General features: G+C 40.1%; 1 protein-coding gene across 11 annotated transcripts in view; it reads left to right on the forward strand.

The window, feature by feature from the left end:
- The window catches only part of LOC127351488 (C-myc promoter-binding protein), a 69,934-nt gene that overhangs the window by 28,979 nt on the left and 22,400 nt on the right, over positions 1 to 18,555 (forward strand). For 6 of the 11 annotated variants that reach the window (XM_051379045.1, XM_051379047.1, XM_051379049.1 and 3 more), the window contains exons 6-16: positions 1,702 to 2,021; positions 3,292 to 3,358; positions 3,592 to 3,650; positions 4,070 to 4,214; positions 4,581 to 4,756; positions 5,186 to 5,286; positions 6,205 to 6,420; positions 10,583 to 10,728; positions 11,032 to 11,070; positions 16,708 to 16,841; positions 18,017 to 18,149. In XM_051379045.1, the coding sequence (XP_051235005.1) occupies positions 1,702 to 2,021; positions 3,292 to 3,358; positions 3,592 to 3,650; positions 4,070 to 4,214; positions 4,581 to 4,756; positions 5,186 to 5,286; positions 6,205 to 6,420; positions 10,583 to 10,728; positions 11,032 to 11,070; positions 16,708 to 16,841; positions 18,017 to 18,149 (1,536 nt within the window). The remainder of the gene's footprint in view (positions 1 to 1,701; positions 2,022 to 3,291; positions 3,359 to 3,591; positions 3,651 to 4,069; positions 4,215 to 4,580; positions 4,757 to 5,185; positions 5,287 to 6,204; positions 6,421 to 10,582; positions 10,729 to 11,031; positions 11,071 to 16,707; positions 16,842 to 18,016; positions 18,150 to 18,555) is intronic. The other 5 variants (XM_051379048.1, XM_051379050.1, XM_051379053.1 and 2 more) reach the window with 1 other exon arrangement.

An 18,555-nucleotide genomic window follows, 5' to 3' on the forward strand; every position in this document is an offset into this window, starting at 1 on the left:
TACCATTAATGGAGGACATGAAAGATAATCAATGTATCCTCTCCATTACAGGTGAAAGACTTACTTTACTTTCACTTGATCATCATTACATTGTTCATATTATTTTCTTTGTTGTAGCTTTTTTTTGTTTTAGTTAAATGTCTTAACCTTGAAAGACCAAACAACAACCACAAAGAAGTTTTGTTTGTAACACACAAGCCTTTTTAAATACGCTGGTCCCATTGCCATTCATCTATATTCATGGAATAGAAATACAGTGCTGTTCAACAAATAAGGCTGGTTTCTGAACACATGCACACACACACGCAGGCGACCTCAGTTCAGTCATCAGCAAACAAAAACGTGGGTCCACCGCGGCCCCTTTCTGGGGAAAATGTTAAAAACTGACCCACACTGGCAGCCAGCAGATAAGCCAGTTAGCTTTGATGTGTGCGCGTATTGAGAAAGTCTCATATATCCAGGAAGCAGAGGGGATTTATTTGGACTAATGCTGCCTCTGGCTCAGCTAACCGCTGTTTGTTTGGCCACAGATGGCACTCATGGTATTAACCGTGTATTGATGTTCAATAAAGGTTAGACAGCGGTGCATTATACTTACTTTTATTTCTATGCTTATTGATGTTTTCATTTATTTAAGAGTGCAGGGATGATTCAGACGACTGCATAGAGGTTTCTAAACTGTCTGACTCCTTTTCATTATTAGCTGGCCCGTTCATCTGTTGGACTTTTTCCCCTTGAAATCATTGTTAAATAATGACAAGAGGTTTAAATAACACTTACAATGGATAAGTTTACCGTTATGTGCTAGCGAATGTATCATGCCAGTAAGACTCCTCATATATGTAGAGGAACATACGTTGATCAGACACGTTATGCAGCCCCATACGCAACAGAACCACAACTGTTTCAGCAGTTTGAGCTACAGTAGCTCGTCTGTTGGACCACACGGGCCAGCCTTCACTCCCCACGTACATCAATGAGCCTTGCCCCCCCCCTTGGAGTACTTTTGATAGGTACTGACCTCTGCAGGCCGGGAACACCCCACGAGAGCTGCAGGTTTGGAGATGCTCCGACCCAGTCGTCTAGCCATCACAATTTGGCCCTTGTAATAGTCGCTCAAATCCTCACGCTGCCCATTTTTCCTGCTTCTCACACATCAACTGTGAGGCCAAATGTTCACCTGCTGCCTGATATATCCCCCCCACTGACAGGAGCCATGATAACCAGATAATCAGTGTTATGCACTGTCAGTGCTCATAATGTTATGGCTGATCGGTGTATGTTTTATGTGTGTGAGAGAGAGACATTTTTGTGGATAATGAAATTGGCTAAATAGAGCTGAAACTGTTTTAGTTTATGTATTAATTGATTTGTAAATCAACAGAAAAGAATTTGCAACTTTTTTGATAATTAAAGCAAAAGTGAAAAACATTTGTTGGTTCCAGCTGCTCAAATGTGAATATTTACTGCTTTTCTTTATCTTGCATCATTGTAAATTTAATATCTTATCTATATGGGTTTTGGAGTTATCTGAATTTAAAGGAGTCAACTCGGCAGATCATTTGATAAGGAAAACAATCGTTGGTAGCAGCCTTAAGGCTAACGAATACAGAGATGTAATAGATGTAGTGAGAGGAACATGTTTTTAGAAAGGACTAGTCAGTGCAGTTACTGTATGTGCTGACGTCTCCCCTGTTTCAGGTGTACGGTGCTGCCATTCAGTTCTACGAGACCTACCCGCCGGAGTGTCTGACTGATCAGCAGCGTTCCCAGCTGGGTCTCCTGAACCCGGATCCACTCAAACCCTCCTCCTCCTCCTCCTCCTCCTCCTCCTCCTCCTCCAACACTACGCCGACGGCCACCAACAGCCCCACTAACAGCACCGCAACCCCACGCTTGGTCTACACCAACAAGTGTATCTGTCTGCTTTCCCACTGGCCCTTCTTTGACGCTTTCCGCAAGTTCCTCACATTCCTCTATCGCTACTCCATCTCCGGCCCTCACGCCCTGCCCATCGAGAAGTGAGCCAACTATTTTTTATCTCTTAATTTCACCAGTTTTAAAAACAAATCTTCCTAATTGTTAATTTCACATCATTCTTTGAGCAAAGTCCCAAAGTGGGAAAAGTCACTGGTTCCCCAGGTGTTTTTCCCAAATTCTCTATTCTCATTTCCATTTTTTCTTTAAACTTACAGGACTTTACCTTTAATTATTCTAAATACTACAATATGTTATATTTCCTCTGTTCTGTTAAAATACTGCCTGATAGTTAGCTAATAATGTTCAAAGATTTCTCTAACGCCTAATTTGGATGAGGTTATCTTTACATGGGTAGGTGGGGAATGAAGTTTTCACTGTGCTCCTCTGTAATTGAAGTCATTGTTTTTCGGACGCGATTTAACCACTGGGGCATTACAGGATATGGTCTGTCATAGACATGGACACTCTGCAGGGAAAACTCAAAAGAGAAAGTCAAAAGCTTCCTTAAGGGGGTGCGGAAGGTAGAGGTGTGTTGTAAAGACGGACTCGTGGCTGCGCTAGGTGACTATGAGTCAAAATGTCGACATCTATTGTGAATAAACCTCCATAAATCTGCATAGAAATCATAGAACAGAGACTCTACAGAACTTCCTTGAGACTCATGACTTTCTTAAGTTTTCCTTAAATAACAAAGTAACGCAGTGATAGTTATCTGTACATCCATGGGTACAATGCAAACAGGAACTACTAATAGCTAATTTGGCGTACCTTTAATGGTGCTACTTACCTGGTAATTGTGTAATTATTACTCTTGACAGGATTAAAATCACTGACCAGTGCAGGTTATGTTAACATCACCACACCTCCCCTACAGAAATAAATCCAGTCAGAAGGGAGCTTAAGACAGATATAGTAGTTTCTCGTTGACAGAAATGCAAATTTACTGTATGGTTTCAACCTAGTAAATCAAAGGCGATATCATCAGTATGCGATGTGCGTCTGTGGGGCTGACAGCAAAAACCTGATGTTTAAAGTCCATGCTGTAGTCAGAATGTTTTCCATCTGTACACCAGAAACATCCTGATGTTTGAGAAGTTATCCCCAACAACAGTGGGTTCAGAAATACAAAATACAGTTCCTTCAGGTTGGATATTTACATTCCCCCAGACAGGTGATTCATGCTTTTCATGTTTTACTGCTGCTCATAACTCTCACCCATCTGAGCGGGGTGCATTGACTGATTAGTCAGCCTCCAACTGCTGTTATTTTTGGCCTCACAACCCCCCTAATTCTTCTTCTTCTTCTTCCCAGGCACATCTCTCATTTTATGCACAAAGTTCCCTTCCCTTCCTCTCAGAGGCCTCGCATCCTGGTGCAGGTAAGTTTAAGTTTAGGTCACAAGAGTATAACAGTCCCCTCTGATGTTTGCTTGCATATGGCACATGGTATAAATGGATAATTATTATTTTGCAGACAGTGGTGTTGTTTTCTGTAGGATTGCCTGTGGGCTGCAGTACTTTAAGTCCTCCATTATGGATGAATATTTGAATGATTCAGTGCAGGCGTTTTTTTGCTCGGTTGGTTTTATCTCACTTTCCAGCTTTTCTACAGCTTTCCCCTCACGACAGTTTGATGCTGAGCCAGCCAGTGTCTTCTCCTTTGCCACTCAGGTAAGAGCAGCTGCTTGCAAGCTTTTCTGGTGACGTCTGACTTTGTGCTAAAACACATTTTGTTGCTGATTGGCCCCAAAGATGCAGTGTATGTATGCGCAGAACGACACGGTTCAGATACCGGATTTCTTTCAACCTAGAGAGCGTCTGATAAGTTGTAAGACTAGTATGTTGACGTTTCTTTGATACATTTTTAATGAGAAAACATCATTCGGTACTGTTTATCATATTTTCTATATTATCCCTTGAAAATAGAAATACAGAGAAAGCCAGATTCAGAATATCAGACTCACATAAAAACAACCCAAAATGTGTTCAATCCCAGAGGAGGTTGAGAGACCAGGTTGTAGTTTCTTCCAGAAGAATTGGCAATATTGTGCATTGTTATTGAATTTTGCCCATTTGTGTGTTTTTCGCAGTGGTGGTCGATTTTCCACGCTGCTCCAGAACCTCGGACCAGAGAACGCCGTCACCTTGCTTGTGTTTGCTGTCACTGAACATAAGATCCTGGTCCACTCGTTACGACCCGCCGTACTCACCAGCGTCACTGAAGCTCTGGTGTCTGTAAGTTGCTGCCTTTAGCTGCACATAGATGATGACTTCAAGCTCTTCATGCTCCTGCCCGCTTTGCTTTTGCAAATATGTTTCTTTTTCTCTTATCACTAATAGTATTTCATGTGAAATATGGTTGTGATGGTTATCATCAGTTGTAGAGACAGAGAGCAAATGTGGAAAGTATAAATTGTGAGAGAATACAGTACAGTATATTTAACCAGTCTCATTTATAGAGGTAGGAGATTTCTTTTTATATTAAGCTCACCTGTACTTGTTTTTACACCTTGGAAACATTTCTAATAAACCTGCAACATATAACGAGGGAACCCTATCTTCCTTCTGATCTGGCTTTATCGTTCTCATCCTCCTCCTCAGATGATTTTCCCGTTCCACTGGCCCTGCCCGTATATTCCTCTGTGCCCCCTGGCGTTGGCTGACGTGTTGAGCGCCCCCTGTCCATTCATTGTAGGAGTGGACTCCCGCTACTTTGATCTTTATGACCCCCCACCAGATGTGAGCTGCGTGGACCTGGACACAAACACCATCTTCCAGTAAGCACAGTACCCAGAAACCTTCCCATTGATCTCTCTTCACATCTCTGTTGCCTTCTCATGATGAATGTTGTACGGCATTGTGTGTAGGATTAACCATAGCGCAGGAAGCCACACGTTAGAGAGCCCAACATTGTTTCCTTTGCTGCATCTGTTTTTCCCAGACCACATAACTGCCAGGTCATGAGTTCTAAGTTTAGAGACCAGGCCATTTTCCTGGAGCCTGGGTGGAAATGGTTATTTTTGTAGTGTCAAACTCATTTTAATATGAAGAGAATGCATTTTTCAGGTAAGGTCGGTAATGGTTCACATCATCTCTGGCCTCATTACCCGTCAGACGGCGTTAGGGTGGTCTGGACCGCTGTCGATGTTGGTTTTGGCCTCTCAGCCTCCCCAGAGCTCAGTGTATGTATGCTTCTGCTTTTCCAGCAATGAAGATAAGCGAGCCCTCACATGGAAGATCCTGCCAAAGAAAGCCTGTAAAAACCTAATGAATGTGCTGAGTAATCTCTACCAGCAGCTGGTTGACGGTGAGTACTGAGCTGATGAATGATCTGGTCGAACAAATTATTGTAAAAATGTGTCAGTTGTTTGATTTGGTTGTATTAATTTCAACCCTGCATGTATCGCAAAGTACACTTTCAGCAAACTTTTCCCTTTGGTGGTTCTTTTCATTTTGTGTTCAGTTGAAAGTTTCTCAGTTTCAAAAATAATATAATTCATTCAAACCCATATAGGGTATTTAATCTTCTTGCACTATGTTAGTACCTTCAGAAATCAAAAATAAAAGAAAATCTGTGGCTAATTAAGGTCCTCACAGAGTGTTTTATGCTCCATTCATCATCTTTAGCTTTGGATTCTGTTGTCTTAAGAACTTGTTCTCCATTCAGTGTATACAGTTCTGCTCTCCATTCAACTAACTGAAAGCCAGCAATAATCCCATTATTGCATAATTTCCTAATTAGCCATCTGTCCTGCTGTGGTTCTCATTGTATTATTGTCAACTTTTCTCTGCTTATCGTGGAGCATGCTCACTGAGAGACCATGAAACCTGCTGCTTATTGAGCTGTAGAAATTGAATTAATGAATTTTCTGATTCAGTGAAGTTGAAAATCTGCCCAGTTTCTGCCAGAATTGCTGAATATTGATACGCCTGCCAGAGGTTTTAGTTGAGACATTTAGGCCTCCCGGACCTTCAGAAATGCTGATATCAACTTGAGTCTATTTTTCCCTAATTATGTAAGCCTAATCCTTATTTGCAATAAGAATACGCGCTTAAAGACTTGAACCAGTACGCTGGCATGAGACCTTTAAAAATATATTCTTTGATCATAACAACTTCATCAGAATACAAACTGTGCAACGTTTTCAAAGTGATGATTCAACCTTGACATGAACATAGAGGTTCTAATACAAGTATTTAGTGACAGTTTTTTGTTTGCCTTCAGGTCAGTTCCGGCCTGATGGGCTGCTGGAGCTAAGCATGAGTGATTCGTCGGAGCTGAGCTGTGGGAAGAGCCTCCACATGCTGGAGCTGGAGATCCAGGAAGCCTTCCTGCGCTTCATGGCAGCTATTTTGAAAGGCTACCGTTCGTTCCTGCGACCCATCACCCAGGCACCCTCTGAGAAAGCCACAGACGCCAGCTCACTTTTTGACTTGCAAGGTATCTGGAATAATCACCCTGACCACTTCAAGCCAAAAGCCTGAAACCATTTATCCATGTGCAGAGTTTTAGAGCCGCCAGGTCACAGAGGAAACAGGGTGAACGGATGAACCCCAGCTGTCCTTCTCCCCGGCAGCCTTCTCAAACTCCTCACACGAAAACACACAAAACAATTACACAGAACTATCGACAGTATCATGAGCCAGTTTTTTTTCTCTCTGAAAGAAATGTATCTGATGGTTCCCACCAAAGTGTTTACTGATCACAGATGGTTTAAGCTTAGTTGTCTTAATTCCAGTAATCTGAAATAAGGTTTCCATAATGCGCAAGACCAGCTAGTCCACCACGAACTCCTAACAAAGATGGAGCAGCTTGTGCGTTTGGTAGAATTATTGCTTTTACTGTGCTTTCTTGTGAGTAAACACTAGAAAGCACATAATTACTGGACTTTTTAGAGGGCAGGCAAGTCACCCACCATGATTTAGAAGCTCATAGACACTTTTGTATATAGTCATTTCAACAGAATATAATCAGAAGGAGTTTTGGCATGTTTTGACAGGTATCCTTTGGATGAGCAGATTGTTATTAATATTATAAAAGCTAGTAAATGAATCTTGAGTTATGATTATTTTGTCAGACTATTATTTCCAAGGTCAAGAATATACTTTCATCTTCAAGGATTGTAAAACGTTGAAGCCAAATGGAATGAGATTTCTTTTTGATTTATTCTTTAAATTGGCCATTTTTTACTCTGATGGAGCAATTTTTCTGGTTATTACTGAGTTTCCAACCCAGCCCGAGAGCTTTGAAAAATACCCTGAAGTCATTGCTTCCAGCCTTTTCTGCAAACATCTGGAAATCACTTAGGGGCGACACTACATGTGCAGTCAGTTCCTTAGACCATGTCTCCGCCAAGGTCCGTGGGACCAGAACCGTGCTGATATTTATTTAAATCATCCAATGAGGGACTGATTTAATCAATAAAACGTTGAGAGAGAGACAGATTGAGTTCTGTGTGACTGAGAACCAAATGAGAACTGCATGTTTGAGCACATTGACCATCAGTTGTAAACTGTTGGTTGGAGCTGTACGGTCGGATCAGAATGTCTGTCATCCAAAAAAGTTGAGTTTGCTCCACCTTTCCATCATTATTCAGCCTTCAGCTAAGAATGTGAAGCCAGTTTGAGTCACAGTTGTACAGTTACAGTGTATGATTAGCGCTAATGAGTCTGTGAATATATAAACTAACACTGCGTCATCTGTAGCACCTTCCTCTATACAGCTGGCCAGCCTCAAAAACAGATGGCGTTGTTTAATACATGAGCTTTCATAAGTGTCCATCTCCACCTCTTGAGTAAATACACACCAAAACTGTTAGGGTGGGGTTTGAGAGGATGCTGGGGTTGAAGGTTCAAGGCTGTTTGCAGGCCGAAGGTCAGTCAGTTAGCAGCACAGCTGCTAAATGGTCCGGAGGCTTGAGTGTGGCCTCTGGATCGGAGCCCATAAAAGCTGGTTCACATCACAGCTGAAATGAGTTAGGGTGAAATCATTGTTGCTCCGCTGTAGCCAAGGTCATGTCCAGTGTGAGTTATATGATATGGCGAATGGGAATGGCTGCAGTACATTACATAATGACTCGAGGAAAGATGTTACAACTCGTGTATCATGTGTATGAACTCCTGAACGTTTTCAGACGTAATATCCATAACAACAAAAAAAATTTTGCATGTATGGACTGTATTTTATGTTACCCTGCTGTCTCCTAAAAATAACAATTTCCGTTATATTTTCATTATTTCATTACAGCGCTTTCAGTCCAACATCTGTGACTTCTACATTATTTCATACAGACTGCATCTGCATTTCCTTTTCCTCAGAATATCAGTTTTGAAGACAGATGATCAAACAAACGTATCTTAATATGTCTGTTGGACAGTTTAAACCTTGCACATGCATTCAGCAATTTACAGACTTATTGTCAATATTGGCTTAAAAGTTGAGTTTCACAGTTCAATCTTGATTTTTTAACGGCTGAGAAAACAATTTCACTTCAAGGTCCATTTAGTAGCTGTTCTGGAGTCATGTGCGCTGGGTAAACTCCCTCTGGTGATTATATCATATGATAAAAAGCTCCAGAACAGCTACTAAATGGACCTTGAGGTGAGATGGTTTTGTCAATTGGTAATAATTTGTACTCGTCAGTGCTCTTGTGTTTTTCTTACATGTTTTACCATCGTACTTTATTCCATATTAATGTCAATTTCTTCTACTTGCTTCATTACAGTCCGTGTAACTGTTTTAAAAAACATGCATCGGGTCCTTTTGGGTTGATGTTCGGAGGTTTTAATGTTTTTTTCTTCTTCATATTTTCATGAAATAGTGTCTGAGGGGTCTATAATCAGAATTTTATGCCTTAAAATGAAATGATTTCAGGTCTTAAAAGTGGATTGGATTACAGCTGAATGAAGTTAAGGTTACTTGTATAAAGTTGCTTTTTTCAGTCTCGCTTATAAATATGTTTTTGGGAAAAAAATGTATTGATCTCAATGTAACAACTACAAAACGAAACATTGAACCGACTTTCCTTCATATCCTTTGTACTTTTTTTTTTTGCCAGTATGGACATAAAATATGTCATAAATTACATTCATAAAGGTCTTAAAAAGGTCTTATAAAGTCTTAAATTTAAACTGTTGAAACCTGCAGAAACCCTGAGTTAGTCACAAAATCTGGTACAAATTGTCGCACATATTGACTGTTTTATATCACTGTAAGATGAATAGACTGTCTCTGATGTAAAGAAAAGCCAACCAACAAATGTAGGAGAAATGTCTTGAATCTTGATGAGTATTTGATTGTTGAATGAGTAATCAGCTAATCATTAATCAGCAGGAGTGTCCAGAGGCCTTTAGATGACTCTACTATACACAGTGAAGCTGCTGAGAGGAGTTCTGGTTCAGAATCAATTGATGGTCCAGGTTGCAAGCAGCCAGTGTTGAGATTAAAATATTTATCATCTGTAGGAAGTGTTTTGCTTCCACCTCTGTGCTGTGAGCCAGTGGCCATCCATCCTGCTGCCAGTCTCACAACAGCAGTGGCTTATTAGTCAGTTAAGCTGCTTTCAGCATCTATTAAGAAAGCTATCCACCACATTGTTGTACAGCCCAAACTGGCCATTACACTAATAACATTGTGTTGGCTTGCATTATCCAAACCAAGACAAATGGAAGATGTGTGTGTGTGTGTGTGTGTGTGTGTACATAGAGAGATGGGATAATGGATTTTTTAACCACAAAGTCACACACCTTTTGGAGGAAGACCGTAAATTGCTCTTGTAAAAACTGATATTTATATAATTTCAGTAGGTTGCAGATGGGTAGTTTACGAGTAACCTGAATATTTTCTGGTTGCGAGTTTTATTTTTGATACAAACTCTGTAAGAATAAAGCGTTATTGGACACATGGATGAAAAAAACGAATTACCTATTCAAACAGCAAACTATAACAAATTACTGATATCAGTTAACTCCCAACTTTCCAATAGTAAACACAACTTGAGTTCTTGCAAATGTATTTATTTGAACACCTTAAAGTCCGTACCTACTTGGGCTGCCACTCTTTTCTCAGTGACTGGAACCAGTTGCAAAAGTCACTTAAACTGCACACCCTTATTCCGTTATCCTCCTTTAATAACTCAGTATGTTACTTTCTCATCACTGCACCTGTTTTTAAACCTACTTCTCTGGCACACAGTACATAGATCTCTGTTGTGTACATAGTGTATTTATATTGTGCTGTTTTAACTCTGTTTAACTGTATTATTGTTTGCATTAGCTGTGTGTATGCGTATCAGCTGGCCTCCTGTTGCTGCCTCATGTTCTCAATTGACTTATCTGGTAAAATAAAAGTAAAATAAACACACGTAAACTCATAAAAACAAAAATGAACAACAATAAATACAATTTTGCACGGCTAGAAATGAATACAATAAAAATAATAAACTGTCACACAGAATTAGATCTCATACCATGTAAACATTGACCAGAACTTTCCAATCGGGATGATTTTAATCATCATTACTCACATTACTCAAGAAAATGAGTCTCAGCAAGTTAAGATTATTATAATTTGTAAAAACTAACTTAAACATTTATGTCCTCAGGGTTCTTGAAGAGCCGCGACCGCTCACACCAGAAGTTCTACTCACTAATGACCAAAACCCAGATGTTCATCCGCTTCATCGAGGAATGCTCCTTTGTCAGCGATAAAGACGCCAGTCTGGCCTTCTTTGACGACTGCGTGGACAAAGTAAGTGTTGTATTTTATCAATATAAAAACATACAGTGTATTAAGGTATGTATTTGATGCAGTGGAATTAAGCCTCTCACAAAAAATCTACATAAAAATCTTCTTTAAATCTTTACACACATCATAGTACAGGAATATATTTCTCTCCAAGGCCTCTTTGTGCTCCACTCATACTAGTATCAGTAGTTTACAGTCTCCTGTATTACTTCACCTGTCTTCAATCATACCTGCGTCTCTCCTTTCCTCTTCTAATTTCTTGAGTTTGTCTTTTATCTTTCCCTTTCTGCCTCTGTGTGCGAGCAGCTCTACAATTCAGAGCGGGGTGCAGACAAAGGAGGCAAGGTAAGTCTAATAGTATTTGGTCTCAATTCCTACTGGTTCTGGGTACATTGTGTTTTCAGATGGGGGATTTGTGCATGGTGCATGGTCCCGGCAAACAACACAGCGAACAATATTTGTCTGCTAGACTCACAGAAGCAAGTAGCTGCAGCTTTAGTTTGAGCTTTCATGTTATTTTCCCGCATGTGTAATTTAAATGACTTCCTTATAATCCAAACTCTGTCACCTTCTTAGAATATTTCCATTATATTAGTGAATATTGGAATATTCAATGTCCACATGTACAGTTTTCTGAAAAGATTTCTACCCTAAATTTTTCATGACTCAAGTGAGTAAGGGCTTTTAGTGCCTCAGTGATTTCTGAAGCACTAACAGAGCTTGAAGGTTTTATTTTTATTTTTTTTACATCCACTGGGCTCATATTCTTCAGTGTGACAATATGAAGAGCGTTGAAGAGGCTGAAAGTGTATCTTCTGAGCTCCACTGGGAGCGTTTTGGAGTAGTCTGACCCGTGTGCCAGCAGTCTTGTTACTCTATCAAACTGTGTTTGTATGTTGAAGGTTAAATTTTGTGTCCAGGCAGTCACTCGCTTCCCCGCTCACGTCTGTGGGTCACTGGTTTTTGTAGGTGATATTTGTAACGGACTCTGAAATAGACTTGTCCTTGGATTTACTTGTATGTGTGTGTTCTGTCGGTAATGGAGACATACTGGAAGTGGATCCAGAGGCCAGCATCCACAGCCTCCCCTCCCTGTGCTCCCAGGCCCACTGCATGGGGCCCAGGTCTCCTCGTCCTTCCTGTGTGTCAGCTCCACGGGCGATTAAATCCTCCGACTGTCTTTCTGCTCTGTGACTGGATTACATTATCTACTCTCTAGGAGAGAAAGCGCACCGCTCCACTCAGACCACACACGTACATTACACTCTACCACACACAAACACACACGCGCAGCAGTCACATACAGAAAGATAAGGTTAAAATGTATTGATCCCTGAGGGAAAGTAGTTCAGTGCAGCAACAAAACTAATTAAATCATGCAGGGGAACAAGACAAAAGACAAACTAATCATACAAATTAGATATAATTACATTTTTACAATTAAAAGCTGCATAAAAACAAACTGTAAAGGGAAAATTGAAACAAATGAAATAGAAACAATTGTGGGAAGTAAATCAAACCCACAGTGTCAAGGGTCAATTGGTAATTTCTTTAACATATAAATTACAGGTATATTTAGCCATATTTTGGGATCCACTAATTGGAAATTGGAGTTAGGGAGTGTACATTAAAGGGAGTCGTAGTTTTCATGAAAATGATACCATTCTCATGTCTCTAGGGTAAATATGTAGCTGCAGCTGGGTAGCTTAGCTTAGCATAAAGACTGGAAACACCTATCCTGGCTCTTTGCAAACGGAACAAAATCTCTTTTGTTTTATCTTCCCCCAAAAACGACACATTCTGGCTGTACATTGGGGGTTATGTGCTGGAATCTTCCTTGGCTGGGAACAACGAAGTCCTGCAGCTATCGAGGTGTTGGTTTGTGGATGGTTGGTCTAACTATTCCCTAAAGGACCAGTGTGTAGGAGTTAGTGGCATCTAGTGGTGGAATTGCAGATTTAAACCATTTGAATACATCATGAAAAACGTGAGATGGCCTATCTACATCCAGTGTTTGGTTTGTCCGCTCTGGGCTGTTGAAACATGGCGGTTCAACGTGGCCGACTCTGTATAAAAGGACCTGCTCTCTCTGTAGATAAAACCAGCTCATCCTAAGGTAACAAAAACCACAATAACTCTTATTTTCAAGTGATTACACACTAATAAAAACCTACTTATGAGCGTTATATTCAATGTATTCCAATAGATGCTCACACCTTCAGTCAGTAGATGTTTTGGCTGGATATATTAGGGAGGAGTGCGGGTAACTTAAAAGTATAGATGAAACACTTGTTTCTGTATTAAACTACCTTTACCAGTTGATCTGCAGTCATTCGAGGCAGACGACCACCCACCTAGAGCCGAGGGGTCTTTTCCTTGCCCCCGTCGCCAAGTGCTTGCTCATGGTGGAACTGTTGGGTCTCTGTAAATAATGTTATAAAGAGTTCGGTCTAGACCTGCTCTATTTGAAAAGTGTCCTGAGATAACTTCTGTTATGAATTGGCGCTATACAAATAAAATTGAATTGAATTCAGCAGATGCTGAAGAGAGAACTCTTGTGCACTCAGCTTCTTGGAAAGCTCCCAGTCTGATCCAGATGAACTGAATGTTCTCTGAGAGACACAGACAAGATGTTCTTGTCTCACCTGTCTGTGTTTTCATTCTGATGTCTGAACTGTAGAAGCAGCTTGTCAGACAGATTGCTTCAGCTGTCTCCAGTCTCTGTGGAGTAGTGTGGGTTGTCTCGCAATAAAAAACAAAAAAACTCCTACACTCAAATATAAACAGGTATAAATTACATTATATGTGTAAGTGTTGGGGGGGGGGTTGCAGAAATCTTAAAATATATTAAAATGGATCCAAATGCTAATCTCTATATTGGAATTGAATTACACACAGCCACAAGACACAATAAAGACTTAATAAGAATAAATAAAGACTTATTTTCATTGTTATCCTTGTATAGATTGCAAATAAATGTTATATTGCAAGTTAGACAGTGTGCTACAGTCTCATAAAATAGATGGGTGGAATCTTTTTTTGTCTGTAGTGAAAAAAAATATAAAAAATCTCGATGATGTGACGTTTGTTGGGATCTGTACCAAACAAACATGTTTTCCTGCATCTGGAGAACAAGATTTGTAGGTCAGGGCATCTCTGAAGATACAAATAACTACAAATCTAACTAAAATCTAAATGTTCAAATAACTTTAGGTTGATATGATTGTAATAACAACATTAATTTAAACATAACTGAGCAGTTTAAGTAATGCGTTGGCAGGTATCTTTCTCTATAATTTATACAGAGGTTACAGATCCTCTGGTCAGATATGGCCATATTATGATTTTAATAATGTTTCAATGCAACCCTACAAAAAAAAACATACCTATAAATACCCACAACATCATTAATAACATCACTTTAACGTAAATTAAATTGTAAAACACCCACACTTTATCAAAGATGGTGAGATTCCAACAGTTTCCTGTGATCAATAATTTAACCTAACTTGACTGAAACATTAGTTTTTAAATCCTGAAAACATAGTTAAGATGTTTTGCAGCATCAAGCCAACATTGTATTAAACATTTATCTGGCCAGATGTCGTTTAGCACTTCCTGCTGGTTTCCTGACTACATTGGGATTTGTAGTCCAGCGGGTGTGTTCTGGTTCTGCCCCGGGGTCTCTTCCCCGGTGGACAGATCCTGCGTATCTGAGGCATCAGCTGGTTCCTTCCAGTGCAAAAGAGCAGTGATTCTACTCTGATCTCTTTTTAGATATCTGAGCTAATGCACTTCTAGTGTTGTGGTTTAAACTGTTCTCAGAGACACATCACAGAACATTATATTAGCTTTTGATGTGCTGTATTAGACACGAGGATTCATGAAAGATTTCTTAGCTTAAAAAGGCTTTAGACTGAACCAAAGAACAAAAGTCTCCCTTACTTTACTGCTTTGGTTATCAAACTTTAACCACTATCAGACTAACTAGACTAAATTATGAACTTAGAGCAAGTGCTTCACTTCCCTCCCGTCCGCCACGAGTAGAATCATTGCTTGTAGTGCTAAAGCCTGTCATTAAGCACTTCTCAATTTATGATGCTTCCCTCTGTGACCCTTCATTTTTTATATCCACCATAAAGCTTCAGATTCACTCTGAAAACTGGAAGTCTTATCTGTCAGTGGCAGTAGTAAAAATATGTGCAGTAACTCGAGATCCAAGTTCTGAAAATGATAGGTGTCGTCCACTGTGCTCACCGCATTTCATTGTGTCACCTAGATGTATTTTTTTGCCACCTTTTTTATTAAAATCGGAGCGCTTTCCCCAGCGTTGAGCAGCCATAGCCTGTTATTATCTGGATAAGGGGTTATGGCTGGAGACATGCTGGTAGACACTCAGCTTTACAGTCATTTAATGCTCTCGCTGAGTTGATTGCAGGCTCTTGCCCGTCGTGTATCAAACACACACAGGACTGACTGCAGAGGACACACAAGAATCTCTGCTACTGCTTTACACTGATATAATGATGTTGTATGACGACTGGCTGACCTTGATTCATTTGATTGGTAATGATTATTATTAACTTTCTAAAATCCACAGAATATATGGAAGTGGTGAATACATCACAGCATGTGACCACAAGATAATGAACCCTCCATATAAAAATGGGTTTAATTGTTCACACAATAGCAGCATATCTGCTCACACTCTGCAGATCTCCAGACAGTCTGACTGGAGAAGTGACCTATTGATCTCTGTTTTGACTCTATAAATCCTCTCTGGGCTGTTTAGATTCTCACAGTTTCTGACACTTCTGTCTAATTTCTGCTCAGTCAAAGCCTGTCATTTTCTCCCACATGTGCAAACATACACTCACAGATCACAGCAGGACCATTAATCCTTAAGGGGCACTGCACCAATTTCACATTTACTTATTTTGTTTGACTAATAATGATGAGGAGGACTGCTACGCCTGTTAAAACAGAATAATTTCTTCTGTGACTCTGGAAGAGTAGTGATATCTTGGGCATCAATTTGGGTTTGTGGGTGTAGAGGTAAAAAGACACAAATGTTTACCACCTGTTGAAGGTCTAATGAAAACCCAGATCCAGTGTCTTAGGACTTTGGCCCATATTAGGGACTAAAAGTGCAATACAGAATCTCTTTTAATGAACTATCTTGAGAAAAGAGAAGAAAAAAGCTTATTTTGTAAGCGACCAGATATCAGAATCAGCTTCGGTGGCCAAGTATGTTTGTGCATACAAAGAATTTCACTCCAGTTTCTAATAGCTCTCCATCTGCTTTCACACAGTTCCAAGAACAAATGTTCAGGAAGATGATTTCTATCATCTATATAAATCTATACTAATATATTTATAAACACCATACAGTGTCTATATGCACATCAAACTGTTTCTGTATCTGCAAACAGGGATAGAAACTGTCATAAATTTTGTATGAGTAATATAATAGACCTAATAGAAAGTAGGTGGTTTATGTGTACACACATCTTTATACAGCACATAATGGTAAACAGCTAAATATTGCACTGTAGGAGGGAAGCGGAGGAATATGGAGTACTGTAGTTTTGAGCTTTGTTTGTGTGCGTGGTGACAGAGGGCGGCTGCCGAGAGGTAGAGTATAAAACAATGAGGAAAAAGAAAGAAATAGGAAAGCATGTTCACCCGGGAAATCTAGGTCACCTGCTGTCATCCTCCCTCAGCTCTCTCCGACACGACAGGGTGGCAGCTACAAAGCTGGTTTGAAATGATGCTTCAGTAAAAGAAAAAAAAACGTCAGGTCAAAACCCTCCTATGCAAACACTGACGGATTTATTACAGGGCTTAAAGTCAAGATCTGGGTTTTTAGTTCTCACCTGTCTAACGGGATACTCCTTATTCCCATCAGCTGTGGTAGATGACGGGTCCCGGTACGACCACCGAAACATCTCTCTGTCCACATTTGTGTGTTCTGTTGTGCAGGTGGACAGTGACAGGCCGGAGGAGACCAGGCTGATAGAGATTGATGAATCCCAGCGGAGTGAGCACACAGTCTTTATCACACCTCCAGAGCTGCCTCCTCTGCCTGAGGGGGAGGAACATCCACTGTGCTACAGGTAAAAACTGAGCTTATGCAGCTGACATTCCCTCTCAAATGGGAGAATAAATACGAATATTTGTAACTTTTCTTGTTTTATTCTTGGCGTGTTTTCATGTTTGGATAACATTTTGCAGTTGAGTTATTGTAACCGAGCTTTCACACCAGAAACTACAAAACCCATTTTAGATTATTATTGGCCAGTAACTAGAGGTGGGAAGTAACGAAATACAAATATTTCATCACTGTTATCAAGTAGTTTTTTCGATGCATCTGCATTTTTACACAAATATATGAACTTTCTGCTCTTTACATTTTCAAAACAGGCTCGTCACTTAAATTTTAAGGCATTTTAGGGGAATTATCAGTTATTATTCTTCTTAGTTCCAACGTCAGATGGTTAATAGACACAACATGTCGGAAATGACGTAACAAGAGGAAACACGAGAGCGGGAGACTCAAACCCTATTGGAGGTTTCAGTTAGCTTTGCACAGAAACGGCCGGTAGAATTGTCCTTCAGAAACCAAGAAATACTGTATGCTCTTATGCTTTTACCTACTAAAGAAGTTGAATCAGTACTTTTCCCTACAGAATCATCTGTGCTTCTGAGTAAAGAATGTGTGTATTTTTTGCTGCCAGTAACATGAATCATGTGCCAAGTGCTTTAATCACTCCACCAGACTGCAAACACATTTCACATGTTATTTGTAAATGGGTAAGGATGTACTACTTTGCTTTCCCTACTTGACATCCTCCACGAGACTAACTGAGGACCAAACAGCAGGAAGAAAAATGGAAAATCTGAATAATAAATTGAGTTTAAAGTTGTTTAATTAATTCCTGGATTAGCTGTTTGAGGACCAGCAGGTGTCCGGCTCCCTTACTGGGACCAAAGACTGAACACTGCTGCTGGACTGTGTGGCTCTGAATATGCGCTATTTGTATTCTGCAGTCATGTTTCGCTCTAAATAATTAATGCCAAGAGATATTTCAGAGGCACTTTTGTTAAGCTCCCCTAATAATCCATAATGACCAACAGACTCCCAGAATTTATCATCAGCTCTCCTCGTAGATAATTACAAGCAAAGTGTTATTTATGATCATTATAACCTTGGAAGGAATCACCTCACGTTAGATATTGCCAAAAGACAGCAGAGTGCTGAGAGAAATAATGTGTTTCTGTTCTTCATCAGGTACGACGGTTTCCCAGTGTTAAGTCTTGACCTGTTCGACCCTGTGGAGGGCCTGCGGACCCCCTCCTCCCGCCTCGCTGCCAGGCACAGCTGTCCCACCAGCCCTGCCCCCATGTTTAGACGCACCAAGCAGGTCAGCATAGCAGTAACTCACTGTTGTCACACAATGATTTATTGATTTATCTGTTTTTAGTGCTGAGCGGATGGTATTTTTCCAGACTTAACCTGAAATGAGAGCAACAGTGAAAGGTTGTTTTTCTAAAATTGTCAAACTTGCAGCCAAAATCTACATCCAACAATTTAAATAATCAGATGATCTTCGAAGAAAAAATGACTCCCTAAATATATGAGAGCCAAGAGGGTCAGTCAGTTTTATAACTGGCAATTCAGCATATCTGCCCAAACTGCCTTAAGCAATAGATAGGCCTACATAAAAGAAAAATGACAAGGAATGAAGGATATTGAAGTTTGGTAACACTTTATATTAAGATACACATATTCACCATTAACTAGTTGCTTATTAGCTACCATTTTAGTAG

The sequence above is a fragment of the Dicentrarchus labrax genome, unplaced genomic scaffold (genome assembly GCF_905237075.1).
Source record: "Dicentrarchus labrax unplaced genomic scaffold, dlabrax2021, whole genome shotgun sequence".
Classification (NCBI taxonomy): Eukaryota; Metazoa; Chordata; class Actinopteri; family Moronidae; genus Dicentrarchus; species Dicentrarchus labrax.